This window comes from Equus przewalskii, chromosome 8, assembly GCF_037783145.1.
Source record: "Equus przewalskii isolate Varuska chromosome 8, EquPr2, whole genome shotgun sequence".
Taxonomy (NCBI): Eukaryota; Metazoa; Chordata; class Mammalia; order Perissodactyla; family Equidae; genus Equus; species Equus przewalskii.
Window position 1 is genome coordinate 29043156 of NC_091838.1, and position 13706 is coordinate 29056861.

Below are 13706 nucleotides of genomic sequence, written 5' to 3' on the forward strand. Positions count from 1 at the left end.
TCTTTTTTAGAGAGCTTTGCCTGATTAGAGGACACCTTCAAAACCTTTTCCAAGACAGCAAAATTTCGTGTTCTTTATCATTTACACTTGGAGATGGTTAACAATTTGGCCCTGATCCTTTTTAATTTTACCTCCCGCCCACAAGACGATTCTGCACCTGCCAGTCAATTGTTTCTCCCAGAGGTAAAACTCACTATGCCAGCGAGTTCTCAGAGGTAGAGCCATTGACCCGCCACGGCGGATTTTCCCGGAGCCCGGCGTCCTCCACTGCAGAAGCCCACTCCTCCCTTGTCCTCGGTTCTCAGCGCCTCTCCCCGCTGCGCTCCGCTCCCCAGGCGGCGGGCGCAGCTCCGCGTCCTGCGGGACAGGGGTCCCCGCGCCAGCCGCTGGTGCTCGGCCTTAGCCACACCTTGAAGTCGCCCGCTGCTCGCCGCCGCCTCGCCCTTCACCTTCATGTCCCCGAGGGGCCTCAGCGACTGGGCCCGGGGGCAAGGGCCCAGCCCGGCCATCACCGCGGGCAGCGCGCTCCAGGTCTGGCTCTGGTCGTCACTGGCGTATCCCGCATCCGGGCTGCTCATGGCGCTCCAGCCCTGCCCCGCGCCCCACAACCCTCCGCCGGACACGCCGCCTCCCCCGACGCCGGGACGGGGATGGGGACGGGGATGGGGGTGGGGTGGGGGAGGGGGAGGCGGAGGGGGAGGCGGAGGGGGCGGGGAGCCAGGGCGGCCGAGGCCGCGCGGCTGCTCCAGTCTCAGGGGCCAGTCCCAGCCACCGGCGCAGCGCGCGTCCTCGCCGGCCCCGGGGGACACCCTGGGGCCGCCGGGCCTTTTCTGCACCGACGTGGCCCAGAGAGAACCCCTGCTCCAGCCGCCCAGCTCCACTGGTGCGGCCAAGAACTCGGGCGCCAAGCACCGCGACGCGCAGCCGCTCGCTCACTAAAGCACAGCCGAGGGTCGTTGTGCTTAATTTTCCCCTCAACAGAAAATAACGCGCCGACATCAATCCCCTCCCCTCCTCCGAGGAAAGTCAGTCCCGGATGTCACGTTTGGACCTTCTGAAGTCTTGGCGCGGCAGGCAGGCTCCTGAACAGCCCTATTCTAACCCACGAGTCCGATTCGTTTCAGGCCTGTATACCCGCGCTGAGCCGGCACCGGGACTCCAAACGCCTCTGAGCAGGCGCACGACGTCGCGGTCTTCCTCCTCTCCTCGGTACCGGAGTGGCCGTGCTCTCCTTGACTTACACTCCGGGGCTCTTTTCTTTACACCAAACCTATGATCTTTCACTTTGTAAGTTAAAGTCATCGCAGAGTCCTGTCAAAATGTTCCTCTGAATTAATGGAGCCGGAGTGCCGATTCCTGGCGAGGCGAGCGCGGCGCGCTGGGCTTGCAGCACCTCTGCTGCTCGGAGGCGCGCGGGAGGGGATCGCCGCAGCCTCCCCCAGGCTTGGAAGGGCACTGGCAGGAGGGGAGTGGGAGTGGAAGCTGACCACCGAGCTTAGTGTTGCCCCTTTACATGATTTTATTATTTGTCTGGGTAAAGCTTTAGGGAGGCCACTTCTGCTTCCTGGTGGGTCTCAGAAGTGAGTCAATTTAAAGTCACAGCGATGGAGGTAAGCAGCCGCGATTGTCTAGGATTGATTTAAATACTATAAAACTGGATTACCTTTCCATATAACGCGTGCATCAATATTCCTTTTGCTCCCCACCTCCCGAAAAATTCTTTAAAAAAATCCACCTTCGCAGAAGAGAGTGCGGCACCCAAGACCGCCGGGAAGTCTGGGAGCACCAATATTTTTACGTTTCCCAGCGGGGAGTAAAGATTTTGCGCCTTTGTGATGGAACAAGAAAAAGGGTGTGTAATCCTAGTACTCTAAAAGGCAATGGTAATCAATAGAAAAAATGAGAATAAGGATATAACTACTTTCGGCGGATAGAGGAGTGGAGGAAGTGCTTAGCTATTATAGCAGGAAGTCAGTGTCCAAAACTGATAAACAGAATTAGCAGCGCGGGCGTATTAATTAATTAACCACCAGAAGGACAGTTACTAATGTAGATAACGCCCAATAGAACCAAAACAAAAAGGACTGACTGACACGTGGAACTGAGGCTGAGGGGGATGGAATCTTCCTACAACTCTTAGTTTATATCACAAGCTCACCTGTAATGTTGCTTTTTTTGTAAGCATCTAGATCATTTAAAATTTTTTATAATTGTTAAACGAATAAACAAACACTGTATGTTTTCCTTACCCACAATCTCTTTACTGAAACTACAAACTTGAATTTTTACTTTCTTATTTCTCCCTTCTGTAACCTCACTAAAGCCCTTTTCAGTTTAATATTTTTGGTGTGTGTTTGCACTTGCAACCCCTACTATTGTTTTCAAATGTCCAGATAGATTTATTAAAATAAGCATAAGAGTCCACTATATAGGAAACAACTATAAAATTGTTCCTTCATTTTGCCACTGTCAATTTTCTTCTCTTCATCCCATCCACCATTACCAGGAGAAAGAAGTAACTGCTGAGGACTGAATAATTCAAAAAACCAACTGTCAAGTTTCAACATTACTTGAAACTACTGGAAGCTGGAATTGATTTCTTAATTTGCTGTCCTCCTTCATTCCACTCTGTTTATTCGGCCTCAAGAATTCCAACTCTGTTCAGTCCTAAAAACATAAGTGACATGGAAATATGATTGAGGACTTGAGAAACTATGATTGGTGGAAGGGCTGGCCTGAAAGGTGAGTGTTGGAAGACTTGATGGTGCATTCAACGTGTCCCAATTAACCGTCTCTTTTAAAGGCTTTGAGATTTGCGTGCAAAATGGGAGTTCATAGGAATTGAGGCATTCTATATGAAGTTCTTCAAGTGACAATTATTTCTATTCTAATTTTCTAGTCAAAGAAGCTGAGCTGTCCAAAGGTCAGAGTAAAACAGGGATGATCTTTGTTTCCAGCAGATATGATCAATCTCAATGGCTATAAAATTCTCAGTCCACTCATCAAAGCACCAGGGAAAGTCAGTTACTGCTGTCTTCTCTTCAGCAAGGGACTAACAAAATCACATCCCCCACGTCTGCTGGGATGGACAGAGATTCAAAAGGTAGAGAAGAGGGGCACAGGAGACAGCATTTTCTGTGGCCCTGAAAGAGTCCTTTAAGCACAAGCTCATTTGGAGACAGGGCTTGGATCATTATCCCTACTTTTTACAGATGAGCAGACTGGAGTTCAGAAAAAGATTAGTGCCATCTCCAAACTTACAAATCTAAGTTGCTGAGCTAGAGGAACTTATGACTCAAAATACAGATTTTTCTTCTTTTGGAACACGGCCACTTGTGGTGTTATTCAGCCATTCTCTACTCTTTGCTCCAATCGTTTATTCTCTTGTGTTGTTAAGTTTTATGTTCTGACACATTATTCCGGAGAGAGGGATTGTAGCCACTGGTGATTGTCTAGACTAGAAGAGATACAAAGCAGGAACTCCCGATTCCTTCGGGAATCCCCAGTGGAAAACTGAGGGATATACCAACTACCAAGCAAATTACTCAGTCAATTTTCCCAGTACTTAAGAGGTGCCAGGGCAGATACAAAGCGAAAGCAGACAGCACCTGCCCTGGGAGCTCTTCTCGTAACCAGAGGAATCAGACAGACCGGAAAACTGCTCAGCTGGCTGCAAGCTTGCCACAATTCTTTTCCTTGACTAACAAGAGATCAGGTATATGGCAGGGCGCTGACTGCCAGCCGAGTGGGCCTTGGCCATGATCCTAGAAAAAACCAGGTCCACCACACATCTGCTGCTGTTTACGTCTGCTCTTCCCAATCTCCACACAGAGTGTAACTTCACAAATCAGGTTTTTGAGTAACATCACTTTGGGGAATACTTGTAATGAATTTGACTTTGGCAAAGGGTTTAAGACTTTGACTAAAGTGGAAACAAAAGCCTCACAGCTAAAATGTCTTCAGCAATTTAAATTTTATTTTCTTTTATTCAGCCAAACTGTTTGGACCCAGGCTGTAGAGAAAGTTTACATTTGAGAAAATCATTGTTATCATAGCAACAACTTATTTAGCACTTACAGCATACTTTGCTAAGAAATTTTATATTGCACTAAGAAACACTATTTTACTATTTAAATACTATTTTATACTTCACTAAGAATTTTTACCATCCAGTAGCTGGAATAAAGCTTGGAGAATTGCCGGTCCTGAGGGTTCAGTGTTTGTGTAAGGGAGGCAGTGCAAACTGACTTGTCAATTCACATAAAGCGTCCTAATAATTCAGAAGAAAGCACATGGCAACTTTCTCACTAAAAGGAAGGTAGGGATGGGTGCTATAGTGAAAAATTAAGGAAGAGATGCCCCTGGATCCCAGGCCCGAAGACCTGAAGAAATGTTGTCAGCCACAGGCTCATCACGTGGAGGAACAGGAGCGGAACACTTCTCTTCCTACTCCAGATGGGGACCCGGAGGGACAGCAATACCACTTTTCTTCAGATGAATATTCTGGACTCAGAAGGAAGCACCTTGTAAGCAGGAAGAATAAATCTGTGCTGAAATAATGGATATAAGATTTCTCTCCTTGTCCGGTATTGTCAAAACAAACCAAAGAGGACTGGGGGAGGAAGGGAATGTTGAACAGCTATTTTGTGACAGGCACAGTTCTAAGTATTAAAAACAAAGTGAAATAGGACATTTAAAAATGTTACACACCGACGATATCTTTTGGTTCATAGTACCCCATTCCGTTTTCTCTCAATTCCTTTAGTTTGTATGTGCTTTTCCTGACATCAGCACAAATTTAAAGATCAAGCTGTTGTCTTTTGCAGTGTGATTCAAATTAAACATACAACAATCTTCTGAGATAAGAATAAGTAAAAGAAATCGTTTCATTGTGATAGCATCTCTTAGCTGATTGTGTAAGTAACTTACAAGTTTGCTTGTAATTAATCAGGCCAACTCTGGGAGCTTTAATGATGTAGTCACCGTCACAGTGGGGAAGAAAATACCCTTTTATTTCTTATTCTGGGTTCTACAAAGGGGGTGTAGCCTTTATGCTGGCATCGAGTCAGGATGTCTCAGCCCAGAAATGGGCTGGATTCCTACCTCCTGACAGACTTCTAAAGTACCTCAGAAGTAGACTTGTTGGGTACAGGTGGGAGCAATGTATCCCTTATATATTTGTTTCCAAAATAAGACTGTAAAATTTTGAGACAAATTTAATATTTTTAGGAAAACAATCACTAGCTGGTACCTGTGGTCACTTCATCTGAGTCTGCTTGAGAAAACAAGGGTCTATGCATCTGGTGATATCGCAGAGTCATCCAACCTGAGTCCAAATTTTACATTCTGGCCTTGACTTGAAAACTGTATTTGTATCTCTGACAGGCCCCAAAGCTCTTTTCCTGATTTTTTTCACCACAGCCCACATTTCTACACTTAAAAGTAGAGTTATTTAAGGATAACGCTTGTTTCCATAATCTGTTGCTCTGTAACAAAGCTTCCCAAAACTTAGTGGCTTTTAACAACCATCCTTTTTTTAAAAATCTCTCTCACCTGTGGATTGCCTGAGCTCATCTGGGCATTTCTTCTTCTGGCCTCTCTTCAGTTCCAGGCAGATGGTGGCAAGAGGGCAGGCAGGAGTCAGCAGGAGGGAAGGTTGAGCCTCTCCCTCTGCCAGGAGTCACAGGGCCTCTCCTCCTCACATGGTCTCTCCACACAGTCTCACCACCTCGGTAACTGGACTTTCTACACAGTAGCTCAGGGTTCCCAGGAGTACAAGAAACAGAATCTGCCAAGCCTTCTGAAGGGTTGGTCCTGGAGCTGGCACAGCATCACTTATACTTCATTCTATTGGCTTAGAGTAGCAAGTCCAACCCAGGTCAAATATGGGAGGAGTTTATACAAGGATGTACTCACCCAAGGTGTGGTTCACAGGGCCAACCTGGGAGACCATCTACCACCACCACCACAACTGCACAAAGGAAAAGATCATGCATTCATCTCAGCAGGGCATCATGGGTTTCCTTTACACCTTGACAGAGGGACGTACTACTTCCCGTGTTCCTTGATTCACATGTCATAAGAAGGCAAAATCAGCAACATGAGAGTTCTTGAGATGTCCCTCTGTTTTCAAATATAGGGGAAACTGCCTCTCTGCTTTGATGCTTGGGTGCCATGCTTCCCAACAGAACTTCTTCACCAGCAAGACTTCTAAATCGGAGGGCTTCAGATTCCTACAACCTTTGGATGGGTTATAAGAGGTCACAAATTGCCTAAAATTATACTAAAATTATTATGCTTGTGCACATGTGCATGTTCCCGGGAGGGGATTCCTAGCTTTCCTTAGACTCATCTAAAGTGAACTCAAACAAGCAAGAGACATCTAAAAGGGCTTTGAACTCAGCGAGCAATGCCCTGGATTTTTGCCTCCTGAGGCACTTCTGAAGTACCTCAGAAGCAGGATGGGGGGAAAGCAATGTATCTTTTATCTGTTTCCAAATAAAACAAAAAAGCCATCACTAGCTGGTACCTGAGGTCACTTCATCTGAATCTGCTGAAGGAAAGAGAAGGAATGGACTAGATGCCTCCATCTCCAAGAATTACTGTGAGGACTAATTACCCTCCAGTGGAGTTAAAGGCATTAGAAATGCCTAAATCTTAGCTCTTATTATTTTCCCGCCTGTACCAGGTGAGTGGTTAAGAATGTAACTCAACAGGACTTTCAATTCTTCCCCATAAGTATGCCATTTTCTTCTCTCCTTTCCTCTTTGCCCTATTTATCTCCTTAATTTTGTTAAGAGGCAGCAGCTGAGTGTACAACTGAGTCTCCTTGGGTCAACCAAGTAGGCACTAAAATGCCTGTTGATCTGAACTGGCCACACAGCCTTGAACCTGAGCCAGCGAGGCCCCTCTGCTCATTTTATCTACTAGGAAGTCTTGGCACATCCTGGGGAAGGAACTCAGGCTGGAAGCAGAAACTGTCTGGGGTCAGAGAATGAAAGAATGTGGAAAAGGGTAAAGCAGTAGATGCAAATAAATTGGATTTGATGGTATGAACTTCATAATTTCACGTTTTTAAGGTAACCTGTTATGTTTAACAAAGTACTTACCTTTCCTCACTGAAACTCTCTATCCTGAACATTCCTAGCATCCAGGAAACATACATCTAAAAAACATACACCCTGCCATTTCTCAAGAGAATCCAAAAAACCATTCCAGTTCAGACATCCCTCCTCAAGAGAAATGCTTTAAGCTTCCCCTCCCTTTTCTCAACAGCATTTATCAGCTATGGAGAATTATGTAGTTCCTCACCTCTGGGATGCAAGCTCTCCCAGTGCCTATGGATACATCCTGGCACAAAAGAGAACAGTGAACAAATATGTTGTAAGAACTTGTGCACACCAAGCTTTCACCATATATATACTATGTGCCACGAGGGCTCGGTACCTCCGTTCCTCACTTGCAAAATGGGGACAATGGCACCTAAGCTCATAGGCTTGATCAGGCTCAAACTCGGGACAAAATAGCATTGACGAAAACACATGGCCCAAGAAATGCCCATTACAGGTCATCTGTACCAACTTATGTCTATTTTTTTTCTTTGCATTTATAAAGCAAGCACACCACATAAAAATCATCCCTGAATCCCTCCAGAGTTTAAGATGTGCAGGTGTCAGGAAATGCAATGGGTCATGTATGCAACTTATGGCAAAACATCCTATTGAAATTATGGATTAAAAGTTAAGGTCACAATGCACATTTTATTTATGTGACTTCTTCAAATTATTTTTAACCCAGCAACACAACTGCCCAAGGTGTAGATATGTGAGAATTGGGAAGTTCAGTGTTGAGAGAGAGTGTAGAGAGTCTTTGTGAAATACAGACAAAAAAAAAAAAAAAAATCCAAAAGCCTCTTCAGGCAGGTCTCAAGATTCACAACTGGAAAGCCAAAACTACTTAGATGTTCCCCTCTGGTGAAAGTCATATACTGAAACTGAAAATATTTAGACTGTCAAAATTAACTATTACTTTTCACAGACTAATATCACTTGAAATGTATAACATAGGCTCATTTCATGAGGGGTTTTTTTCCCAGAAAAAAAAAATTACATCAAACTTGGATATCTTAATGTTCATTTTTAGGGCTTCTCCTCAAAGTCATTTAGGCCTGCTATTACAAGAGAATGAGAAATTTACAGTAACTATATTAAACGTCGCCATTAAAATATTCCTAATTCTATTAATACTTAACATTGATCTCAAAAACTGGTTGCGTGACAGAGGCACTAACAGAGTGAAAAGGCTTCCAGATTTTATTTTTTTAGAGTGAAAAAACACACCCAGGACAAGATTTCTTTGATTAATAAACTTTCAGGAAATGGAGCAAGTTGTTCTGGGACACATTCAAAACTGGTAAACTTGAAGTTGGAAACGGAGTTTTAACATGCAACAGCGGAAAACAAGTATCTGAACAAATCTTAAAACACAACCTCACATTTTTCTCCCCCCAACTGTTCAAGTGGCAGACAAAATAAATTACCATAAATTATATGCCAAGGCAATTTAAAAACAAAACAACATGAGGCTGAGGATTTCCTTAGCTCCTCCAGGAAGTGTGTAACACTGTGCTTCTGGCCTGCAGGCTTGGTCGATCGGGGACTTGTCAAACGTCAGGATAGTTGCAGTAATATACCGCAGAGCTGGCATCCGACACCACCGAGGAAATGGCCCCGTGGCTGTCGGGGAGATTCACACTAGAGTCATGTCCCTGGTAGGGGAGACCCATCTCGGGCTTGCACACGAAGTGCAGATACTGTTCAAATTCCGTGCGGTCCACCTCCCCGAGGAGCTCAGCGGGCTGGCTCGGGTCCGCGCCATCCCGGCAGGGCAGCGCCTCAGGAGGGGGCGACGGCTGCCCCGGGCCCGGCGGGTGCTGCTGCGGCTGCATCTGGAAGCTGCGCCCGCCCCCCGCCGCCGGCGAGCCCATCGCGCCATAGTACATGTGCAGAGCGCTGGGGGGCGCCAGGAGGCCCGGCATTGCAGGGCCCGCCGTCTCGGGGCCGAGCCGGGGGTGCATGGGGCCGGCGGGTGGCTCCGGGGGCACCCCGTAGTCCGAGGCCTGCGCATAGCTGTAGGGGCCGGCCGCTGGACAGTCCCCGGGCAGCGGCGCGGCGAAGAAGGCCGGATCCGGCTCCACGCCGTCCAGGGGGGAGGTGTCGGGCGTGGGCAGCGGGTAGCCGTCGAGCGGGGGTGCGCCCAGGCCCTGGCAGTCACGGTAGTGGCCGCCCATGTGCGGGGGCAGCAACGGCGGGCCCGCGGGGAAGCCCTGCTCCGGGAAGGGCAGGCCCAGGCCGTCCATGGCCACGCGGCCGCCCTCGGGGCCCAGCGCGGCCGCCTGCGGCTCGGCGAGGCCGTGCAGGAATCCGCCCTCCACCCGCTTCAGCCGCTTCACCTGCTTGCGCCGCCGCGGCCGGTATTTGTAGTTGGGATGGTCCTGCATGTGCTGCACGCGCAGCCGCTCGGCCTCCTCCACGAAGGGCCGCTTCTCCGCCAGGGTCAGCGCTTTCCACGACTTGCCTGCATGGGCGTGGGAAGGGGGAGAAGGGCGCGGGGCTTACTATCTGAGCTCTAGCTCCCAGGCCACACCTGACCACACCTCTCCCCTCCGACCTTCAATTGTGCAACTAGATGGGGGAAGGGGTCAAGTTAAAGAGTGAAAGTATGGGACTCCGGAGGCCTAGGGGGAGTCCGAGCACTGGGGCAACACAAGAGATCTAGGGTCCTCTAAGGGCATCCCTACCTTCTCTTAGCCACCTGGAAGCGGCTTTCCCGCTCACCCACTCCGGGTCGTTTGAATAAATGAAAACGCCCTCTATCCGGGAAAGGAGTCGGGGAGCTGGCACCACCAACCCAGCTCGGCGCCAGGGATGCCCCTCGCCGCCGCTCAGCCGCGCTAGGAAGCCGCCTCCCCAGAACCCTTGTACCCGTGTCCCCGGTCACCAAAGTAATCCGGGCACCGATGACCGAGGCCGAAAGCCCCTTTGCAGAGTAAGGAGAGCGGAGGGCAGAAGAAGAACCTAGGGCCCCAGGGAAAGACGTCGCGGCAGCACACCCCTGGCCTCGGACGCGAGGCCCCCACCCTTTTGCGCTTAAAGAAGCGGCAACGCGATTCGCACTACCCTGGGTCGCGAGCTCGGACTCACCCAGCATCTTGCTCAACTCAGCGTTGTGCAGGTCTGGGTTCTGCTGCGCCAGGCGCTTGCGCTCGTCCTTAGCCCACACCATGAAGGCATTCATCGGCCGCCGGATGCGAGACTCGCCCTTGGCTCGACCCGCGGCCCCGGCCGGCGCCCCGCTGCTCGCCGCCGCCTCGCCCTTCACCTTCATGTCCCCGAGGGGGCTCAGCGACTCGGCCCAGGGGCAAGGGCCCAGCCCGGCCATCACCGCGGGCAGCGCGCTCCGGGTCTGGCTCTGGTCGTCACTGGCGTATCCCGCATCCGGGCTGCTCATGGCGCTCCAGCCCTGCCCCGCGCCCCACAACCCTCCGCCGGACACGCCGCCTCCCCCGACGCGGGGGTGGGGGGGAGGGGGCGGGGAGCGAGAGCGGCCGAGGCCGGGGGCTGCTCGAGTCTCTCGGGCCCGAACCCGCCGCTGGTGTCCCCGGCCAGTCCCCAGTCCCCGGCACAGTGCGCGCGCCCCACCGGCTCTGTGACACTGCGGGCACCCCCTGGCCGCTGGGCCTTTTCTGCACCGACGTGGCCAATGGAGCGGCGGGGGCGGGCCGGGAGGGCGTCCTGAGGTCCACGCCCAGCCACCCGCCGGAGTCCCAAGTCCCGGCTGCAACCCCACGCCTGCCCTTTTCCCCTCCCCCGGCCCCAAGCCCAGAACTACACTTGCCCCCGGGAAAACTGGCTGGAGCCAGGCTCTGGCGCCACGTCCTCTCCGACTGGAGAAGGGGGACCCCTGAAAAACCTGGCGTGCTGCTTGTACCGAAGGATAGAAGTATTTGTCCACGATGGTTCGATCAACACACTAAGCTTCCACTCTTTATTACAGAAGCTAAGGCTGTTTCAGTGGTGGGTGGCCTAGCTTTCTTCCAAGGAACCCCACGGGGGTCTTCTTCAAATGCATTTCATCGAATGCAGTAGACGCTGTTGATAATCAATAAAAAATAATTATTTCCCCGAGGACTCAACTTACTTGTATTATATTCAAACTGCTGTGACGGGGGTAAATTCTAATTTCTAAAATGATTAAATACGAAATGATTTTCTGTAACCAATATCTTGTCATCCTGAAGAATTTAAAGCCTTTATTCATAAGGATGAACTAACCCTTGAAACTTCGTACATGAAGTCAATAATAAACATTACAAAATTTTCTCCTATGTATTCATTAAAAGAGGCAAAACAGTTTTTACTTTTAAAAGGTAGCAAAAACAGCAGCAATATTTATCTAAATGCCCGTCTGTTGGAGGAAAGAGAGCAATCCCTTTGAGCAGCAAAATAACTGTAGGTCTTAGGGTCAGTTTAAAGTGGGTCTGGCTCTGGTCTTCACCGGCGTATCCCGCCTCCGGGCTGCTCAAGGCGACCCAGCCCTGCCCAGCGCCCCTCCACCGGCCACGCCGCCTCTCCGACGGGGTGGGGAGCGAGAGGGGCCGAGGCCCCGCTATCTCCTGGGCGGATAATTACCCTCACAGATAGGGGATTCCTATACATTTCTCTAGTTTGGAATGAAAATCTGAGTGACTGTTAAACTTGTATTTAAATCTGGGAAACCTTTTCAGTGGGATTTTTAAATAAGCCCTTATATTGCACTTATTTATGGCACAGCACGCCACACACTGTTCTTAGAGCTCTCCAAACCTTAGCAAACTAGTTTATTCTTGTAGCCCTGTGAGGTGGACACTATTCTATCTTACAGGAGAGGAAACAGGCACAGAGAGGTTAAGGAACTCACCGAGATCACAGCGTTGGGGAGTGGAATTCATCTCCAGTTGTCTGCTTTCGGGCTTGGAGCTGCCGAAACCAAACTATTGTGTTTGTGTATTTGTGTTGTTTTCTAGGGTAACTAACACAATTTCTACATAATTAGATAACTTTGCAAAGAAATCGCTACTTCAATCTCCAGAACCAATTTTCGTTGTTTACAGTGAAGGGGTGATGAAAAACCAGGCTTACACCCGGGATCTGGGAGGTAAATGCTGCAGGGTTTGGGGTGACATTGCAGCGACAAAGTAATCTATCAAGTCTGCATATTCGTGGCATCCATGAAGACAAAGAAACACAGAGCCTTTGGAAAGCCCTGGCCTTCAGTTTCTCTGGCATTGCTATTTCTCCAAAGAACTCTCACGCACTAGTTTTCAGCCAACTTTAATTCTGTGGGACTGTGGCACACTGGCTGCCCCCCCTCACCTTTAGCGGCCAGTCTTTACACACTGGGACAAACTAAGAAAGCAGTTCTAGTTTCTGGGTCTCTGCAGTGCAGAGAAGAAAAAAAAAGCTTAATCTGCTATCGGAAATCAGAGAGAGGTGTTATTTTTAATTGGTTTTGAAGCAGTTGATCTTAAACAAATTTAACTATGTACTTTTCCTTTAAGCTTTATTTTTTTCTGAAAAAAAAATGGGCTTTAAAATTAAGCATAATTGCATTCCAAATGGTTATATAAGTAAGGAAACTATAGGCGTGTGGAGAACAAATTAATCCAGAAGCACCTTGCTCCACTATGTTTCCTTGGCGAGCTTCTCTAACTTTTCCGAATAGTAATAAATATATTTTCAAAGATCTCAAAGTAGAATTTTCTATTAGGGGAAACGTTTTTATGAAGTAATAGGAGTTTTCTTAGACTAGAGATTGAAAACTAAACAAAAACGATGCCCATTCTAGAATCCATTTTGTCTATCTAGATTAATCTATTTGACTAATTCCATAAAAAATAAAATATAGGAAATGCAATCCAGGTGTGAGTCCAAAAAACGTATACACGTGGATTTAGCCTTGTACACTTTCCTCATCCTCATGTTCCTCCTTGACCACCTCATTACAGGAAGAGGTGCCAAGAGGCTCTAGAAGCAGATGGAGAAGAAAAGCTTGAGGTTCCCCATTATTATTTGCACTTGTTCCTGGAGACTAACGACTGATCTTTGCTGGCTATGATTACTGAGAAATAAAGTGAGAACACAGCATCCATAGGATGGAGTTGGAGCTTCAGATTTGCCCTCCTCCTGCTTCTCATAACACTCTCCCTGGGAGTTATAAAGTAGCAGTGAACTTATATTTACCAGGAAGGAATTATGGTGGCTTTCCAAGACTAGTCCCTTTTATATACCATTACCTAAATGTAATTTCTTCTGATCATTCACTTGTCATATATTTTGGGGGGAGGGTGTTGAGGGCCACATACAATAGAAGTGTGTGGACTCTTCTATTTCGGTCTCTTTACTAAACGCCGTGTTGGAAGTCGAGATCAGGACGTTATCAGAGCCAGCCACAAATGCCAGATGAAAAGCAGCAAACATCCGGAGTGACTTCCTGCAAGCCTTGCTTTTCTCAACACGAGAGATTTACGCGCGGGGGGGCGGTGGGGGCCCTAACAAGTTTCGCGAGTAAGAGCCTTGTACACCCGCTCGTGTAGCCGGCCGCGTGCATTCGCATTGCACAGTCCAGGATTTCTGGGCTCCTGGCTACAAATTGCATTCGCGGTTCCC

The 13706-nt window shown here is 48.5% G+C and overlaps 2 protein-coding genes across 3 annotated transcripts in view; both read right to left on the reverse strand.

The window, feature by feature from the left end:
- RP1 (RP1 axonemal microtubule associated) overlaps nucleotides 1–5685 on the reverse strand; it is a 440182-nt gene extending 434497 nt beyond the window's left edge. For both annotated transcript variants that reach the window (XM_070631591.1, XM_070631590.1), the window contains exon 1: nucleotides 5554–5685. The gene's annotated coding sequence lies outside the window, so the exon portion shown is untranslated. The remainder of the gene's footprint in view (nucleotides 1–5553) is intronic.
- Nucleotides 5686–8294: 2609 nt separating this feature from the next.
- Nucleotides 8295–11017, reverse strand: SOX17 (SRY-box transcription factor 17). The gene is made up of 2 exons (XM_008512545.2): nucleotides 10203–11017; nucleotides 8295–9576 (listed from the first exon to the last, which is right to left on the reverse strand). Exons 1-2 carry the CDS (start codon nucleotides 10507–10509, stop codon nucleotides 8663–8665), a joined length of 1221 nt encoding a protein of 406 aa, XP_008510767.2. The 5' UTR covers nucleotides 10510–11017; the 3' UTR covers nucleotides 8295–8662.
- Between the last annotated feature and the right edge of the window lie 2689 nt (nucleotides 11018–13706).

What these genes read in the sequence shown, in the direction of transcription:
- SOX17 (XM_008512545.2), bottom strand. Translation starts at nt 10,509, where the DNA reads ATGAGCAGCCCGGATGCGGGATACGCCAGTGACGACCAGAGCCAGACC. An exon ending in TGAGTTGAGCAAGATGCTGG is followed by an intron (nt 9,577 to 10,202) that starts GTGAGTCCGAGC and finishes ACGCCCATGCAG; the next exon opens with GCAAGTCGTGGAAAGCGCTG.